General features: G+C 42.2%; 1 protein-coding gene across 6 annotated transcripts in view; it reads left to right on the top strand.

The window, feature by feature from the left end:
- Positions 1 to 16,158, top strand: part of VPS13D (vacuolar protein sorting 13 homolog D) — a 294,906-nt gene that overhangs the window by 158,086 nt on the left and 120,662 nt on the right. For all 6 annotated transcript variants that reach the window (XR_004060385.1, XM_030942225.1, XM_030942226.1 and 3 more), the window contains 5 exons: positions 1,419 to 1,582; positions 2,821 to 2,929; positions 5,791 to 5,970; positions 8,057 to 8,170; positions 8,981 to 9,130. Coding sequence is in view for 5 of the 6 variants with exons in the window: in XM_030942225.1 (XP_030798085.1) it covers positions 1,419 to 1,582; positions 2,821 to 2,929; positions 5,791 to 5,970; positions 8,057 to 8,170; positions 8,981 to 9,130 (717 nt within the window). In the remaining variant the exon portion in view is untranslated. The remainder of the gene's footprint in view (positions 1 to 1,418; positions 1,583 to 2,820; positions 2,930 to 5,790; positions 5,971 to 8,056; positions 8,171 to 8,980; positions 9,131 to 16,158) is intronic.

Here is a 16,158-nt window from a genome sequence, read left to right as displayed (position 1 = left end):
ATATGTCACTGGATTGTTTGTAGCATTAAATGAGTTTTTTTCTTTTTCTTTTTCTTTTTTTTTTTGAGACAGAGTTTCACTCTTGTCACCCAGGCTGGAGTGCAATGGCGCAATCTCGGCTCACTGCAACCTCTGCCTCCTGGGTTCAAGTAATTCTCCTGCTTCAGTTTCCCGAGTAGCTGGGATTACAGGCATGCGCCACCATGCCCAGCTAATTTTTGTATTTTTAGTAGAGACGGGGTTTCACCATGTTGGCCAGGCTCGTCTTGAACTCCGGACCTCAGGTGATGCACCTGCCTTGGCCTCCCAAAGTGCTTGGATTACAAGTGTGAGCCACCACGCCCGGCCTAAATGAGTTATTTTATGTAAGTCTTGTGAACCAATGTCTAGCACATAGTAAGTTCTTAATAAGTATTATGATTTCTAGTATATAATGGATTATATAGACTTTCATGATTGACCTGGAAGCCCAACTGCTGTTTACAAAATATTTCTAAAGAGAAAATATATTTAGAATTACTAGCAATCTGGCCAGGCACGGTAGCTCATGCCTGTAATCCCAACACTTTGGGAGGCCGAGGCAGGCAGATCACCTGAGGTCAGGCGTTTGAGACCAGCCTGGCCAACATGGTGAAATGCCATCTCTACTAAAAATACAAAAATTAGTCAGAGGTGATGGTGCACGCCTGTAATCCCAGCTACTCGGGAGGCTGAGGCAGGAGAATTCGCTTGAACCCAGGAGGAGAAGTTGTAGTGAGCTGAGATGGCGCCATTTCACTCCAGCCTGGAGAAGAGGAGCGAAACTCCATCCCAAAAAAGAAAAAAAAGAGAGAGAATTACTAGCCATCAATTAGCATAACCTTTGAATGCAACCAACTTAACACTTACATACAATCAGCTCATGAAAATTGGACATCATCAATATAGTACACTTTCCTTATCAACATTGGGGACGGGGAGGAAGGCCTCTGGTAAATTCTGATTGACAGTCAGATATTGAGCATATAGTATATTCTTTATGTAGTTGCACTCTTCTTTAAGGTAAGGGCACCGGACAGTCACCATCTGGAATGGCAGTGATCATGGCAGTATAGCTAGTGTAGGAGGCTGCCCAGCCATTTGTTTCTAATTTCTAAAAAAGGAAAAAAATTCGGTTATGAAAAGAATACATTTGTTAAAATGCACATTATTTGTAATTTTGGTTGTTTGGTTCAAGAGGTTAGCATATTTTACCCTAAGAACAACAAAGGATAGATAACCATGAAAGTTTGAATTAAGCATTTATATAACGTGGCAAATGTCTAAGTAAACTTCCTATATGAGAACTTATTTAGCCCTAGAGGAAGCTCTTGAAGTGAGGAGCTAGCTGTGGCCACATATAATGGCTCTTTCTCTTTTTGCTTCTCCCTACTTTACAGGAACCAGGAAAGCGTTCTCAGCTATGGAGGATGACAGGAACAGGAATGCTGGCCCATGAGGGCTCCTCGGTTCCTCACAACCCCAATAAACCCTCAGCTGCCCGTTCCACCGAGGGGTCGGCCATCTTAGATATTGCTGGTCTCGCTGCCGTGACTGACAACAGGTAATTTTCTTTTTTTTTTTTTTTTTTTTTTTTTTTTTTTTTTTTTTTTTTTTGAGGCGGAGTCTCACTCTGTCGCCCGGACTGGAGTGCAGTGGCCGGATCTCAGCTCACTGCAAGCTCCGCCTCCTGGGTTTACGCCATTCTCCTGCCTCAGCCTCCCGAGTAGCTGGGACTACAGGCGCCCGCCACCTCGCCCGGCTAGTTTTTTTTGTATTTTTAGTAGAGACGGGGTTTCACTGTGTTAGCCAGGATGGTCTCGATCTCCTGACCTCGTGATCCGCCCGTCTCGGCCTCCCAAAGTGCTGGGATTACAGGCTTGAGCCACCGCGCCCGGCCTACAACAGGTAATTTTCTAGGCAACTTTTGATTCAAGCTCATTGCTTTCAAATTCAGACTTGGAGGAAATCTACACCAAAAACCAAGAGTTCTATAAATGAAGTAAAAATGTATATTTTTTTCAATGACAAAAGCCTGTCATATTCCCAAATGTGAGTATTGGGCTTTCCCTTTAATTTTTTTAAGCTATGATGACAATACCCTTGCAGATGTTAAGAAACTTCAACCAATAAAATGGGTATAATGTGAAAAGTGAGTATTTCTTCCACCCAAATTCCAATCCATCCTTATTCTGAGGAAGTAGTTTCTTTTTTACATCTTTCTAATAACTTTGTTAAATCCTTCAAAAGCAGAAATTAATTAAGAGAATAATCAGATGTATTTTTATGAATAAATCCTTGGATTCAAATTAGCTCTTTAAGTTTGAGTAAGTTACTTTATTTGCCTGTGCCTTAGTTTCTCCATAAAAATCAGTGTGTTTTCAGTTAATACCTTATTTCCAGAAAAACTTTAGTTGACTTACAAGTTAAAACAGAAAAGAGTTTAGAACTACAATAGAAAAAAGACCGTTGGAAAGATTTTACATATATTTAGCAGCTGTTCCTTCCATACTGCATGATAAGTTGCCATTTTGAGAAGGCAAGAAGCCATATTATTGTGTGTTATGAAATCTTTAATGTCTTACTTTGTGTCCCCTCTTCATGTTTTTCCATTTTGCTTTATTCCTCTTTTCTTATCAAGAGATACCTAACTACCCTAGGATTCAAGCTAACTACCCATTCAATTTTAAGGGTGGAGGGTATTAGAAGAGAGAAGAGCAAAACCGTCATCCTCATGTTCCCTTCAGGCGTGAAACAGGTGACTCAGAGGGTTCATGGTTCATTGTACATTCCGTTTTCCAGATACGAGCCGCTGATGCTGAGAAAGCCTGACCGCAGGCGAAGCACAACTCAGACGTGGAGTTTCCGAGAGGGAAAACTGACCTGTGGGTTACATGGGTTGGTCGTCCAGGTCAGTCATTTTTGATCGCCAATCGCAGCAAGCAGTGGTTGAGCCTTCTATGAAACAGAGTCTCTACTGAGTTATACATGATGACTTGTTCAACGGGAAAACGAATTACAGAGCAATACTTAATCTATTCCATTTTAGTTAAAAGGAAGTCAGAGTTTTGTTGTGTATTTGTATATATTTACATGGGAAAAGTTCTTGGAGATGGTATGCAATACATGTGTTAAGAGTGATTGCCCTGGATGATAAGATATTTTTTTCATGGCTTACCTGGACTTTTTCTTTGATGACATATATTACCTATGTAATTTTAAAAAGAAAAAAAGTGTAACTAAAAGTCCAGCACTAAGTTAGATAAATTAGATTTAGACCTGTGAAGTTAATGGCATAGCTGCAAGTCCTCTGTAAAGGGTTCTGTGGCCTGGTAAACATTCGTCAGGCATCTCCGTGCTCTTGATTCTGTTCCTTTTGGCCTAAATAAGCATTGATTTGCTGTAGCAAATGTCAGAATGAAGATTGCTGGACAGTTTCCTCTGTCGTCTCCTCAGCCAGTCTACCTCATGATAAACTCCCAGCTACTTTCTAAGCAAATATGTGTTTGGCAAATTACCAAGGGTTTGGATTTTCTGCCCTTTCTGCCTTCAGGCTGGGAATGAGAACAGGGGTCTGAGAAGTAGGAAGATGTCTAGGAGGTTTGGGCATACAGTAGAATAGCACCTGCAATTGTATGTGCAGTTCTGTCCAGCCTGGGATTTTACGCAAAAGGGAAACAGGAGACTATCAGACCCTTGATAGAGAACTCTGAGTACTTAGATTGTACTCCAGGGCAGTTTGCAAAAATTGTAAGGAGCCTCTGACTGCTTTTGGTGAGATTTATTTTCTTTATCTCTATCGCCCTGAGCTTTTTTCATCAAAGACAAGCTGCTTACTTATATGTAGCACACATCTGGAATGGATTTGTGATTTTCAATTAGCAATACAATTCAAACTTCTAGAGGCAAAGAGGGCTTGTTATAATTGGTGGGTTTCATGTCTGACCCTGACTTCACTTCTAGTTTGTTTCTAAAGCCCATGTAATTCCAGTGCTCTTGGAGCATTTTCTTCCTTAAAATCTCTTTTTGGTGTTTGTTGTTTTGTGAATCTATTTCATCATTTCCCTGCTTGTTAGTGACTGTGTAATAACAGTATTCAGCAGAGCAGAATGTGTTTTGGTTAGGGAAGTAAACTTGTTTCAATCTTATTACGCTGAATAAAGTTCATTGAAGACATTAAAACATTTTCTGACACTGCTCTTATTAGGTTGTATATGTTCTTTCTTTCTAAACTTATAATAGCTATAAAAAGCTTTCTTTGTGTTGAAACCTGTACTATAAACCCTGCTCAAAGTTTGCTTTTCATGAGTCAGTATTTAAAAGTTAACAAAAGGGATTTAGACACACTTTGCCATTGTCTTCTCTAGCCTTGTGTTTGCTTTCCCACAGCCATCATCCTGTAGACTCCATTTACTTGGGGCATGTAGCGAGAAGGTGTTTTCCTCCAAAGGCCTTGTTAAAGCAAACTAAATATGGCCTGAGAAGGACTCCGTACTTCTATAATTGAATCCCCGTGGACAAACTGTAACCTAGCGTAATCGGCAGGCAAGATTGAAATCCTAACTTAGGAGTATGTGCCTGTAACAATAGCTGAGCCTTGGCCAGTCACAGCAGCGATACTTCCACTACTCATAGACAGCTGAGTATTCAGACTGTGTTCAAATAAGGCAAACACCAACCTGTAACCAATCCAGCTGTTTACTTCCAGTTTCTGTACATCACTTCCCTTTCTTTGTCTATAAATTTGTTCTGACCACGAGGCATCCCTGGAGTCTCTCTGAATCTGCTGTGATTCTGGAGGCTGCCTGATTTGCAAATTGTTCATTGCTCAATTAAACTCCTTTAAATTTAATTTGGCTGAAGTTTTTCTTCCTTCCTTCCTCCCTCCCTCCCTCCCTTCCCCCTACCCTCCCCGCTTCCCTTCCCTTCTTGACGGACTCTTGCTGTGTCGCCCAGGCTGGAGTGCAGTGGCGCAATCTCGGCTCACTGCAACCTCCACCTCCCGGGTTCAAGCGATTCTCCTGCCTCAGCCTCCTGAGTAGCTGGGATTATGCCTGGCTAATTTTTGTATTTTTAGTAGAGATAGGGTTTCACCACGTTGACCAGGCTGGTCTCAAACTCCTGACCTCAGGCGATCCGCCCGCCTTGGCCTCCCAAAGTGCTGGGATTAAAGGCTGAGTCACCTCTCCTGGCTTGAAGTTTTTCTTTTAACAGCCTGAATAACTGGGTATCAGGTGACATTCTCAACTCTGTATTCCATTCTAGAAGAAACACCATCTTTTGAGTATTTGGTTTGGTTGTCCAGCCACAGGCCTGTTTGGGGAGGTTTTCAACTCAAGAATTTTCCTCTTACTGGAAAGCTGAATGATTATAATAATTATTTTCTATTTTCAGAATATTTCAGATTTTTAAGCAAACCCTAGTAGGAATACTCAAAGAAATAGCTAGTTTTGGCTACTTTTTTAGAAGTTTATTTTAATGAGAAGAAGTTAGTATTAGTAAAAGGCAGAATTAAACTGATCTACTATGCGTGAAATTATCTCTTATTCATAATTACCCAAATTTATGAGCATAACTTTCAGTCTTACTCAAGCAATCCTACTGTTTTTCATCATCTGCAAAGCTGAACAAATAGTAAAGTCTTTGTTGCACATTGATCACGACCCTCCAGAGGAGAATGTAAATTTAGGAACTTGTTTGAAATGATGTGTTAAATTGTCAAAGTCAGTGCCTCTGTCTTTTCTCACATGTCTCTACTCCAATGTCTTTTAGGCCAAAGGAGGACTTTCTGGTTTGTTTGATGGAGCTGAAGTTGTTCTTGGTCCTGACACTTCCATGGAGCTTTTGGGGCCAGTTCCACCTGAACAACAATTTATTAATCAAAAAATGAGACCTGGTTCTGGAATGTTATCCGTCAGAGTCATCCCAGATGGACCAACTAGAGCACTCCAGGTGATAATTTGTCATAAGAGTGGATGCGAAACTCTGTACTTCTCCCAAATACATATTGAACTTGTTTATGCCAGATATGAGGATATGGTCTCTTCATCTGTAAAACGGGGATAGGATCTACCTCACAAAGTTGTTATAAGAACTAAAGTACAAGAAAAAAATAAGTGGGAAGTATAAGCAAAGTATCAATGAAATGTGTGGTAATCTAAAAAACCATAAGATATAAACAACATAATGTTAACAACAGTGCATATTAATAGTGTCGTTAATCATTAGTAACACAATATCTTAATAACATTAACAACAAGAAGATAACAACAATCCTTAATCATATAATTAAGAGGTTGTGGTAATGAGAGTAGGAATGGACGGTGTATGGAAAGGATTTGTATTCCCAGATTTGGAGGGTGGGGAGCTTCCTAAGAGAAGTAATACTTAAGCTGAGACCTAGAGGTTAACTGAAAGGAATTAGCCAAATCGAAAGGTACAGGTGGAGGGGCTGTGCCTTCAGTAATGAGTGGGTTCATCAGCAGGTATTTACTGAGCAGCTACTTGAGCCAGCATAGGTCTAGGTACTGAACATTTACCAGTGAACAGACAAAACTCCCTGCCTTCTTGGAGCTTACATTCTAGGGGGGGTGGACGATCATTGACCAATAAACATAGGAAGTAAATGACATACTGTTTGGGAAGTTGACTAGTGAAGGCCCACAGGTAGCAGAGTGATCCTCAGCCCAAGTGGCACACAGAATGTGGTAAGAAAGAAGCCTGGAGATAGAAGCAGGGGTCAGATCAGAAAAGGTCAGAGATACATACTAAAGGATTTGTGGTTTTTCTAAGGCAACTTTGTGGTTTTTCTAAGGCAACGAGGAGTCAGGGAATGGCATGATTAGAAAATCGTTTTAGATCACTTCCTCTGGCTGCAAGGTAGAGAACCAGAGTGGGGCAAGACTGGAGATAGGGAAAGACCAGGTAGGAGGCTCTTGCAGTAACGTCAGTGAAAGGTTATGGTGGCCTGAACTGGAAGAAGTGGCAGGGGTCGACATGAGGAGGCTGGAGAGAAATGAATAGAAATGAGAACTTACTTAGGAGTAGAGTCAGGCAGATTTCATGACCGAATGTGGGAATGAGGGAGAGGAAGGAGTCAGTAATGGCCTCCAAGGTTCTGATTTGGGCAACTTACAGGATAATAATCCAGATCGCTAAGGGATGAACATGGAGCAGACTTGCAGAGGAAGGGAGGAGTTAGGTTTTGAACTTGTTAAGGTAACTGTATGATATCTATGTGAAGATGTCCATGAGTCATTGTAACTATGGCTCTGAAACCCAGGGGAGAGATCTGTGATGGGGATAAGAGTTTATCAGGTCATAGCGTAATCAGAACAAAGGAAAAAAAAGATGTTGAAATATAACAATGAGCTCTCTGAGATAGTGCATCACAGTTCACAGTACCACTTTTTATTTATTTATTTATTTAGCTGTGTCACTCTCTTTCGCCTAAGCTGGAAGGCAGTGGCAAAATCATAGCTCACTAAAGCCTTGAACTCCTGGGCTCAGGTGATCCTCCCACCTCAGCCTCCCAAGTAGCTGGAACTGCAAGTGCATGCCACCATGCTTAGCTAATTACTTTTCATTTTCTGTGGAGATAGGGTCTTACTATGTTGCCCAGACTGGTCTTGAACTTCTGGGATCAAGCGATCTTCCCACCTTAGCCTTGCAAGTAGCTTGGACTATAGGTGTGCGCCACTGTGCCCGCTCACAATACCACTTTATAAAGCAATCTTAAGGCAAAAATGAATGCAGTGATCCTGAGGTTTGCGTATTTTGACTTGAGTTAAAATTTGAGATCATCTGCAGATATCTAACCCCACTACGTGAGGCTGTCAAGATGTATAGCTTGAGTTTGCCATGCAGACTTAAAACCAAGTTTGCTTCTTTATTACACAGATCTTGCCTTTGGAAACCATTCACTTCCATAAGCATCTTGATTATGTAATGACTTTTGACCCACACAATTGTCCTGGGTTAGAATAGTTTCAGTAAGGAAGAGTGAATCATCTTCATGTGGTGTTTTATTTGACTTCAGATAACAGATTTCTGCCAACGGAAAAGCAACCGTTCATATGAAGTGGATGAACTTCCTGTCACCGAACAAGAGCTGCAGAAATTAAAGAATCCAGATACAGAGCAGGAATTGGAAGTAAGATCTAAATATTGTAAATTTATTTCTTTGATCATCAGTTTTTTAGAATTTTGCTTGGTGGTAGTTTAGACCTTCCGTTTTCTTTCTATCCTGTATGATTCTAAATATGAATTATGCTTCACAGTGTTTACTGTTTATCAGTGAATGTGTGAATGTGTTATGTAAATGACAACAAAGTTTATGTGTAATCAGAATGTAGCAAGTATTGCTAAACTATTGTTACAATAAAGGAAGCTAAACTGTTTGAATTTCAGTAAGATTTAAGACAAACAATTTTTTGTTTTTTGCTTCAGCCATCTCTGACGTCTTCCTTTTGTTTTCTGTGTTTGGGATTGGAGAGTGACAAGTTTGAAAAGGAAGATGAGATGAACTGAAAAACTATATTTATTTGATGTTTATTCGGTGATTTTTGAAAAAATCAAATGCCTCTGTGTAAAACGCTGTATTGGATGTTATGGAAGTGTAGTGGATAACAAATTATGAGCTTTCATGCCAAATAAGGTGAAAGATTCCCAAATAATTAGATTTCTATAATGAAATGCAGAATGTCCTTGGTCCTTTGATAGGAGTATCATCACATACTCTGGAGTTCTCATTGGAGTAAAGGGTATGCCTAGAAAGCAAGGCTTCCAGTGAGATGATGGCGTTTGAGCCATCCAGGTAAATAATAGGACTCCCCTAAGTAGTTTTCATCTGCTGAGAGGAAGGGAGTAGAGGAATGTAAAATGCTTTATTTTCTTATACTCTCCGGGATACTAAGAGCTGTGTTTTAAACAATCAGGGTGCCATATTTTGGTTTCCTTTCAGGTGCTTGTGAGGTTAGAAGGTGGAATTGGGTTGTCCTTAATTAATAAAGTCCCAGAAGAACTGGTCTTTGCAAGTCTTACAGGAATCAATGTGCACTATACACAGCTGGCAACTAGCCACATGCTTGAACTCAGCATACAGGATGTCCAGGTAAGGGGGAAGTTCCAGAGCTGTTAGTCACCTTGTTTTCATGCTGACCACCCAACCAGATCTAATGTTTGATGTTCTAAGAACTTTAATGTCTTGGAGGAAATATCTTGTGGCCTTCAAAAAATCATTCTGTGAAATAGTTGTTTCTACCTACATTCGTCTCATTAATTTTTCTACATACAGCAGAATTCCGCATATATTACAGGTAACTTGGTCAAGGTGGCATGGAGGAAGGTGACCTACGGTTCACCATCTTGCCATTAGAAAAACCGACAGGAAGTCATCTAACCATCATTTGGAGGAATTGAGGTCCGTCATAGGGAGAACAAACTAAAGAACTGGTCTTTGCTTTCAGTCAAGATGGAGTAACAGGAACTAAATTTACCCTCCCACCTGAAACAGCCCCAGAATCCAGATAAATAAGAAGATAACAGTATTGAGACACTGGACATCAGACAGTGAAGGATAGTGCTCTGAGAGGTGGGAAACAAAAGAGCTGAGCCCTGTGATTGCCCTTTCTTATCAATTTGAGAAAGTTTCCAGGGAGGGGAGACCAAGCAAGTACCCAGCACAGTGGAGAAGTTAAAAAAACAGAGCTGAGAGTCTAGAGAGACCAAGGTATCTTTAGCTATAGGATGGTACACTTGGGCATAGAGAGCTGCACAGAAAAACTCTGAAGATCTATAGAGGGTCCCTCTTGAGTATTTAGCAGAGTATTAGTCAGTGATGTATGTGAGGAAACTACCCATCTGAAAGGATGAGAGGGAACAGTGCCTGCTGCCCACACAGGGCTAGGAATAGTGCTTGTGCCCACCAGCTGGACTGGAAAAACTAAGAATTTATGAGACACTGGGAAGAGTCTCAGGAAAGCCTTGCCTTCATGATTAGCCCTAAACTGAGCACTGCTCTAGACCTGCCTAAGAAATCATAAAAGGAAGATCTGAAAGAATCAATCTCTTCCCAAGTAAAGTAACCATATCCTTGAATAAAGCTCAAGAAGATTTACTGGAATACAACAATGTAGCACCCAACTAGGTAAAATTCACAATATCTGATATCCTATCAAAAATTACCAGCTGTGCAAAGGAGTAGGAAAACTTTCCATATAATGAGGAGACTAATTGGTCAAAACTGATCCACAACTGGCACAGATGTTAGAATTTTTTGCAGGACATTAAAAATGTTAATATAACTGTATTCTCTGTGTTCAAAAGGTAAGTAGCAATATGGAAGACATAAACTAAAGCTTGCAGAGATGAAAATGTAATGAAAACTACGCTGGGTGGAATATAGCACACAACTGTGAAGGAAACTATACCAAGGCACATCATAATCCAATTACCCAAAACCAGTGTTAAAGCAAAGGAACAAGGACAAAAAGACGTGTTATGTGCAAAGGAATAAAGATAAGAATGACAACAGATTTCTTGTTGGGAACAGTGGGAGTGGGAAGACAATGAGCAATATCTTTAAAGTACTGAAAGGTATCAGCAGACTTATGCTACAAAAAATGTAGAAGAACATCATCAGGCAGAAGGAAAAACATAGTATCAGGTGAAAGTCTGTTCTACACGAAGTAATGAATACCAGAAATGATAACTATCTGGGTAAATATATAAGATTATTGTCTTCTTATTTAAAGTAAGAGTGAGATTCTTAACAATAGCATAAAGGCTGACAGGGAGAAATGGAAGTCTATTACTGTAATCTTATACATGATGTGGTGTGATGTCACTTGAATGTAGACTTATAAAGATAAACAGCATAAAACTCTTAAAGCAACCACCAAAATAACAAAGAGTTATAACTAATAATTCAACAAAGGAGATAAAATGAAATCCAGCCAGGCAAAGTGGCTATGCCTGTAATCGCAGCACTTTGGGAAGCTGAGGCGGGTGGATCACTTGAGGGCAGGAGTTTGGGACCAGCCTGGCCAACATGGTGAAACCCCATCTCTACTAAAAATACAAAATTAGCCAGGTGTGGTGGCATGCACTTGTAATCCCAGTTACTCGGGAGGCTGAGGCAGGAGAAGTGCTTGAACCTAGGAGGTGGAGGTTACATTGAGCCAAGATTGTGCCAGTGCACTCCAGCGTAGGTGACAGATGGAGACTGCGTCTCAGGAAAAAAAAAAATCATAAATAATCCAAGAGAAGGCAGAAAACAGAAAGCAGGGAAAGGAATAGATGGGACAAATAAAAAATAAAATGCAAGATGGTAGACTCAAACCTAATGGTATCAGTTAACTAAATGTAAATGTTGTAAACACCATAATCAAAAGGCAGAGATTATCAAATTGTATAAAAAAGCATGAACCACTAGCCGGGCGAGGTGGCGGGCGCCTGTAGTCCCAGCTACTCAGGAGGCTGAGGCAGGAGAATGGCGTGAACCTGGGAGGCGGAGCTTGCAGTGAGCTGAGATCTGGCCAGTGCACTCCAGCTTGGGTGACAGAGCGAGACTCCGTCTCAAAAAAAAAAAAAAAAAAAAAAAAAAAACATGAACCAATTATATGTTATCTACAAGAAACACACATTAAGGATAAAGACACGAATAGGTTAAAAGGAAAGAAGATGTCATAGGAAGTGGGAATGACTTAGATTAACGTCAGACGGAATAGATTTCAAAGCAAAGAATATTACCGGTGTAGTCGGGCTTCTCTTTGAGGGACAGAACTAAAAGGAGAGAGATATATATATGTATGTATGTTTATTAAGTGTTAACTTACATGATCACAAGTTCCCACAATAGGCTGTCTGCAAGGTGAGGAGCAAGGAGAGCCAGCCCGAGTCCCAAAGCTGAAGAACTTGCAGTCTGTTGTTCGAGGGCAGAAAGCATCCAGCATGGGAGAACGATGTAGGCTGGGAGGCTAGGCCCATCTCACGTGTTTCTGCCTGCTTTATATTTGCTGGCAGCTGATTAGATTGCACCTACCAGTTTAAGGGTGGATCTGCCTTTCCCAACCCACTGACTCAAATGTTAATCTTTTTTGGCAACACCCTCACAGACCCACCCAGGATCAATACTTTGTATCCTTCAGTCCAATCAAGTTGACACTCAGTATTAACCATCACAAGTTCACCCCTTGTCAGCTGCTGAGATCATACATAATCTTCAGATAAAGACAATAATAAGGTCATAATGACACCTAACATAATGCAACTATCCTTCATACAGCTGGAAACACACCAATCCCCAACCCAAATACTATTACATAAAGTTAATGATGCTTGAATGCTGATATGAAGTCAATAAATCTTATGTCATGTGATGAAGGAGAAAGGAAATAAAATGATTTTTTTTAGTACAGGTGTATACATGCACAAACATGTTTTTAACAAAAGAAGGAGGAAATACTCATGACAATTGCAGTCCTTGTTTCTGCAGCTGGGCATGTGGTCATAGCTGGTATTGATGACTACCTTCTTCTACTACCCATTCTGTCTTCCCTTTACCTTCAGCAAGCACCACAGCAGGTCATGGTTTTGTGGGGTTTTTTTCCTGGTGGAGTGACCCAAACCTTCATTCCTGAGGGGTCTGGACCATTTGTAGAGGACTACAAATGGATTGGGCTGTTGTAGTTTCCCATTGCCTTAATCACAGGGCATGGTAATACTACGAGATGCCCTAATGGATCTTCTGTATTCCATGCATAACCTTCCTTACCTCCATTGTGGAGTAGTAGACTGATTTCATCTTGTTAGTCCGGGTCAGTCACCCCAGCCAACACTGTAACTCCCTTCTTAGCCTCTTGACTTAAAGTTAGGAGGAGCCTAAAGTGTCCAGGTAGCAATCTTAACTTCCAGTTTAATGGAATCGTTATTGTGTCTCCTGGTGGCAGTGTTCCTCCCTCTGGAACTAAGACTTCTAGGCCAGCAGAACGTAATGTTGCAGGAACAGGAAGCAAAAATTTTGCTAGTGGATTATTAGGGGTGGTGGTGAATGGTGCCACTTCCACTTCCAGCCCTTGATTCCTGGACCTGTGAATCCTGGCCATGGGAGAAACAGTACCATATACTGGATGCTGATTCAGAGCATACATAGCTTTCTGGAGAACTTTGCCCCAGCTATTGTCATCTAGTTGGCATTGTAATTGTGATTTCAAAAGGCCATTTCACCATTCTGTCAATCCACCTGCTTCAGGATGATGAGGAACATGGTAAGACCAGTGAATTCCATGAGCATGAGCCCACTGCCACACTTCTTTAGCCAAAAAGTGAGTGCCTTGGTCAGAGGCAATGCTGTGTGGAATACCGTGACGGTGGTATTCCACACGGGTACCACCGTGGATAAGGCATTCCGTGAGTCCACAGATGGTAGTCTTAGCAGAAGCATCACATGCAGGATAGGCAAACCCGTATCTGGAGTAGGCGTCTATTCCAGTGAGGACAAACTCTGCCCTTTCCATGATGGGAGAGGTACAATATAATCAACCTGCCACCAGGTAGCTGGCTGATCACCCAGAAGAATGGTGCCATATCGAGGGCACCGTGTTGGTCTCTACTGCTGGCAAATTGGGCATTCAGCACTGGCTGTAGACAGGTCAGCCTTGGTGAATGGAAGTCCATGTTGCTGAGCCCATGCATAACCTCCATCCCTGCCACCATGGCTACTTTGTTCATGGTCCCATTGGGTGATGGCAGGAGTGACTGGGGAAAGAGGCCAAGTGGTGTCCACAGAACAGGTCATCCTATCCACTTGGTTGTTAAAATCCTCCTCTGCTGAGGTCACCCATTGGTGAGCACTCACATGGGATACAAATATCTTCAGTTTTTGACCACTCAGAGAGGTCCATCCACATACCTCTCCCCCAAATTTCTTTGTCACCAGTTTTCTAATCATGCTTCTTGTAAGTTCCTGACGATCCATCCAGCCAAACCTTTGGCTACAGCCCAGGAATCAGTATATAATCACACATCTGGCCATTTCTCCTTCCATGCAAAGTGTGTGACAAGGTGCATTGCTCGAAGTTCTGCTCACTGGGAAGATTTCCCTTCACTGCTGTCCTTCAGGGATGTCCTAGAAAGGGTCTTTAGTACTGCAGCTGTCCTTTTTCACATGGTGCCTGCATATGATGCAGAACCATCTGTGAACCAGACCCTAGTCTTCTCTTCCTCTGTCAACTGGTCATAGGGAACTCCCCATGAGGCCATCAGTGCAGGCTGGGGGAGAGAAGGCAGGGTGGCAGGAGTGGAGACCATCGGCGTTTGAGCCACTTCCTCATGTAACTTACTTGTGCCTTTAGGACCTGCTCGAACCCGATCACATATATACCACTTCCATTTGATGATGAATGCTGCACTGCACAACCCACTTTATGGCTAGATGGGTGGGTCAGAAAGCACCCAGTTCATGATAGGCAGTTCAGGTCGCATGGTGACTTGATGACCCATAGTCAAATGTTTATTTTCCATCAAAGCCCAGTAACAGGCCAAGAGCCATCTCAGAAGGAGAGTAGTTATCTGCAGAAGGTGGCAGGGCCTTCCTCCAAAATCCTAGAGGCCTCTGCTGTGATTCACCTATGGAGGGCTGCCAAAGCTCCAAACAGCATCCCTATCTGCCACTGACACCTCAAGCACCATTGGATCTGCTGGGTCATATGGCCCAGATGGCAGAGCAGCTTGCACAGCAGCCTGGACCTGTTGCAGCGTCTTCTCCTGTTCTGGACTCCACTCAAAACTGGCAGCCTTTCGGGTCACTTAATAAATGGGCCGGAGTAATACACCCAAATGAGGAATGTGTTGCCTCCAAAATCCAAATAGGCCCACTAGGCATTGTACCTCTTTCTTGGTTGTAGGAGGGGCCAAACGCAGCAACTCCTTTAACTTAGAAGGTATGTCTTGGCAGGCCACATACCACTGGATCCCTAGAAATTTTGCTGAGGTAGAAGGTCCCTGAATTTTAGTCAGATGTATTTCCCATCCTCTGGCACTCAAGTGTCTCACCACTAAGTCCAGTGTGTTTACTACTTCTTGCTCACTGAATCCAGTCTGCATAATGTCTTCAATGTAATGGACCAGTGTGATATTTTGCGGAAGCAAAAGGCTATCAAGGTCTCTCCAAATAAGGTTATGACACAAAGCCAGAGAGTTGATGTACCCCTGCGGTAGGACAGTAAAGGTATATTGCTGGCCTTGCCAGCTGAAGGCAGATTGCTTCTGGTAGGCCTTCTGGACAGGAATGGAGAAAAAGGCATTTGCCAAGTCAATGGCTGCATACCAGGTACCAGGAGGTATGTTAGTTTGCTCAAGCAGTGAAACCCCACATCTGGTACAGCAGCTGCAATTGGAGTCACCATTTGGTTAAGCTTACGATAATCCACTGTCATTCTCCAAGATCCATCGATTGTCTTCTACACAGGCCAAATGGAAGAGTTGAACAAGGATGTGGTGGGAATCACCACCCCTGCATCTTTCAAGTCCTTGATAGTGGCGCTAATCTCCACAATCCCTCCAGGGATGTGGTACTGTTTTTGGTTTATTTTTCTAGGTAGAGGCAGCTCTAAGGGCTTCCATTTGGCCTTTTCCACCGTGATATTCCTCACCCTACCAGTCAGGGAGCCAGTGTGGGGGTTCTGCCAGCTGTTGACTATGTCTGTGCCAATTATGCATTCTGGCACTGGGGACATGACCACAGGATGAGTCTGGGGACCCACTGGACCCACTGTAAGTCAGACCTGAGCTAAAACTCCGTTAATTACTTGAGCTCCGTAAGCCCCTCCTTTAACTGGAGGACTACAGTGATGTTTTGGGTCCCCTGAAATCAATGTCAGCTCAGAGCCAGTGTCCTGTAGTCCCCAAAATGTCTGATCCTTTCCCTTTCCCCAGTGCACAGTTACCCTGGTAAAAGGCCAGTGGTCTCCTTGGGGAAGGATGGGAGAAAGATTCACTGCATAAATTGTCAGCAATATAGTGGGGTCCTTCCTCAAGGGGATCCAGCCTCCCCTTCATTCAAGGGGTTCTGGGTCTGTAAACTGGCTCAAGTCTAGAAATTGACTGAGGGGTCATGATTCTCTGTTTTTATAATTCAAA

This window comes from Rhinopithecus roxellana, chromosome 12 (genome assembly GCF_007565055.1).
Source record: "Rhinopithecus roxellana isolate Shanxi Qingling chromosome 12, ASM756505v1, whole genome shotgun sequence".
Lineage (NCBI taxonomy): Eukaryota > Metazoa > Chordata > Mammalia > Primates > Cercopithecidae > Rhinopithecus > Rhinopithecus roxellana.
This window is presented reverse-complemented; position numbering and strand designations above follow the sequence as displayed.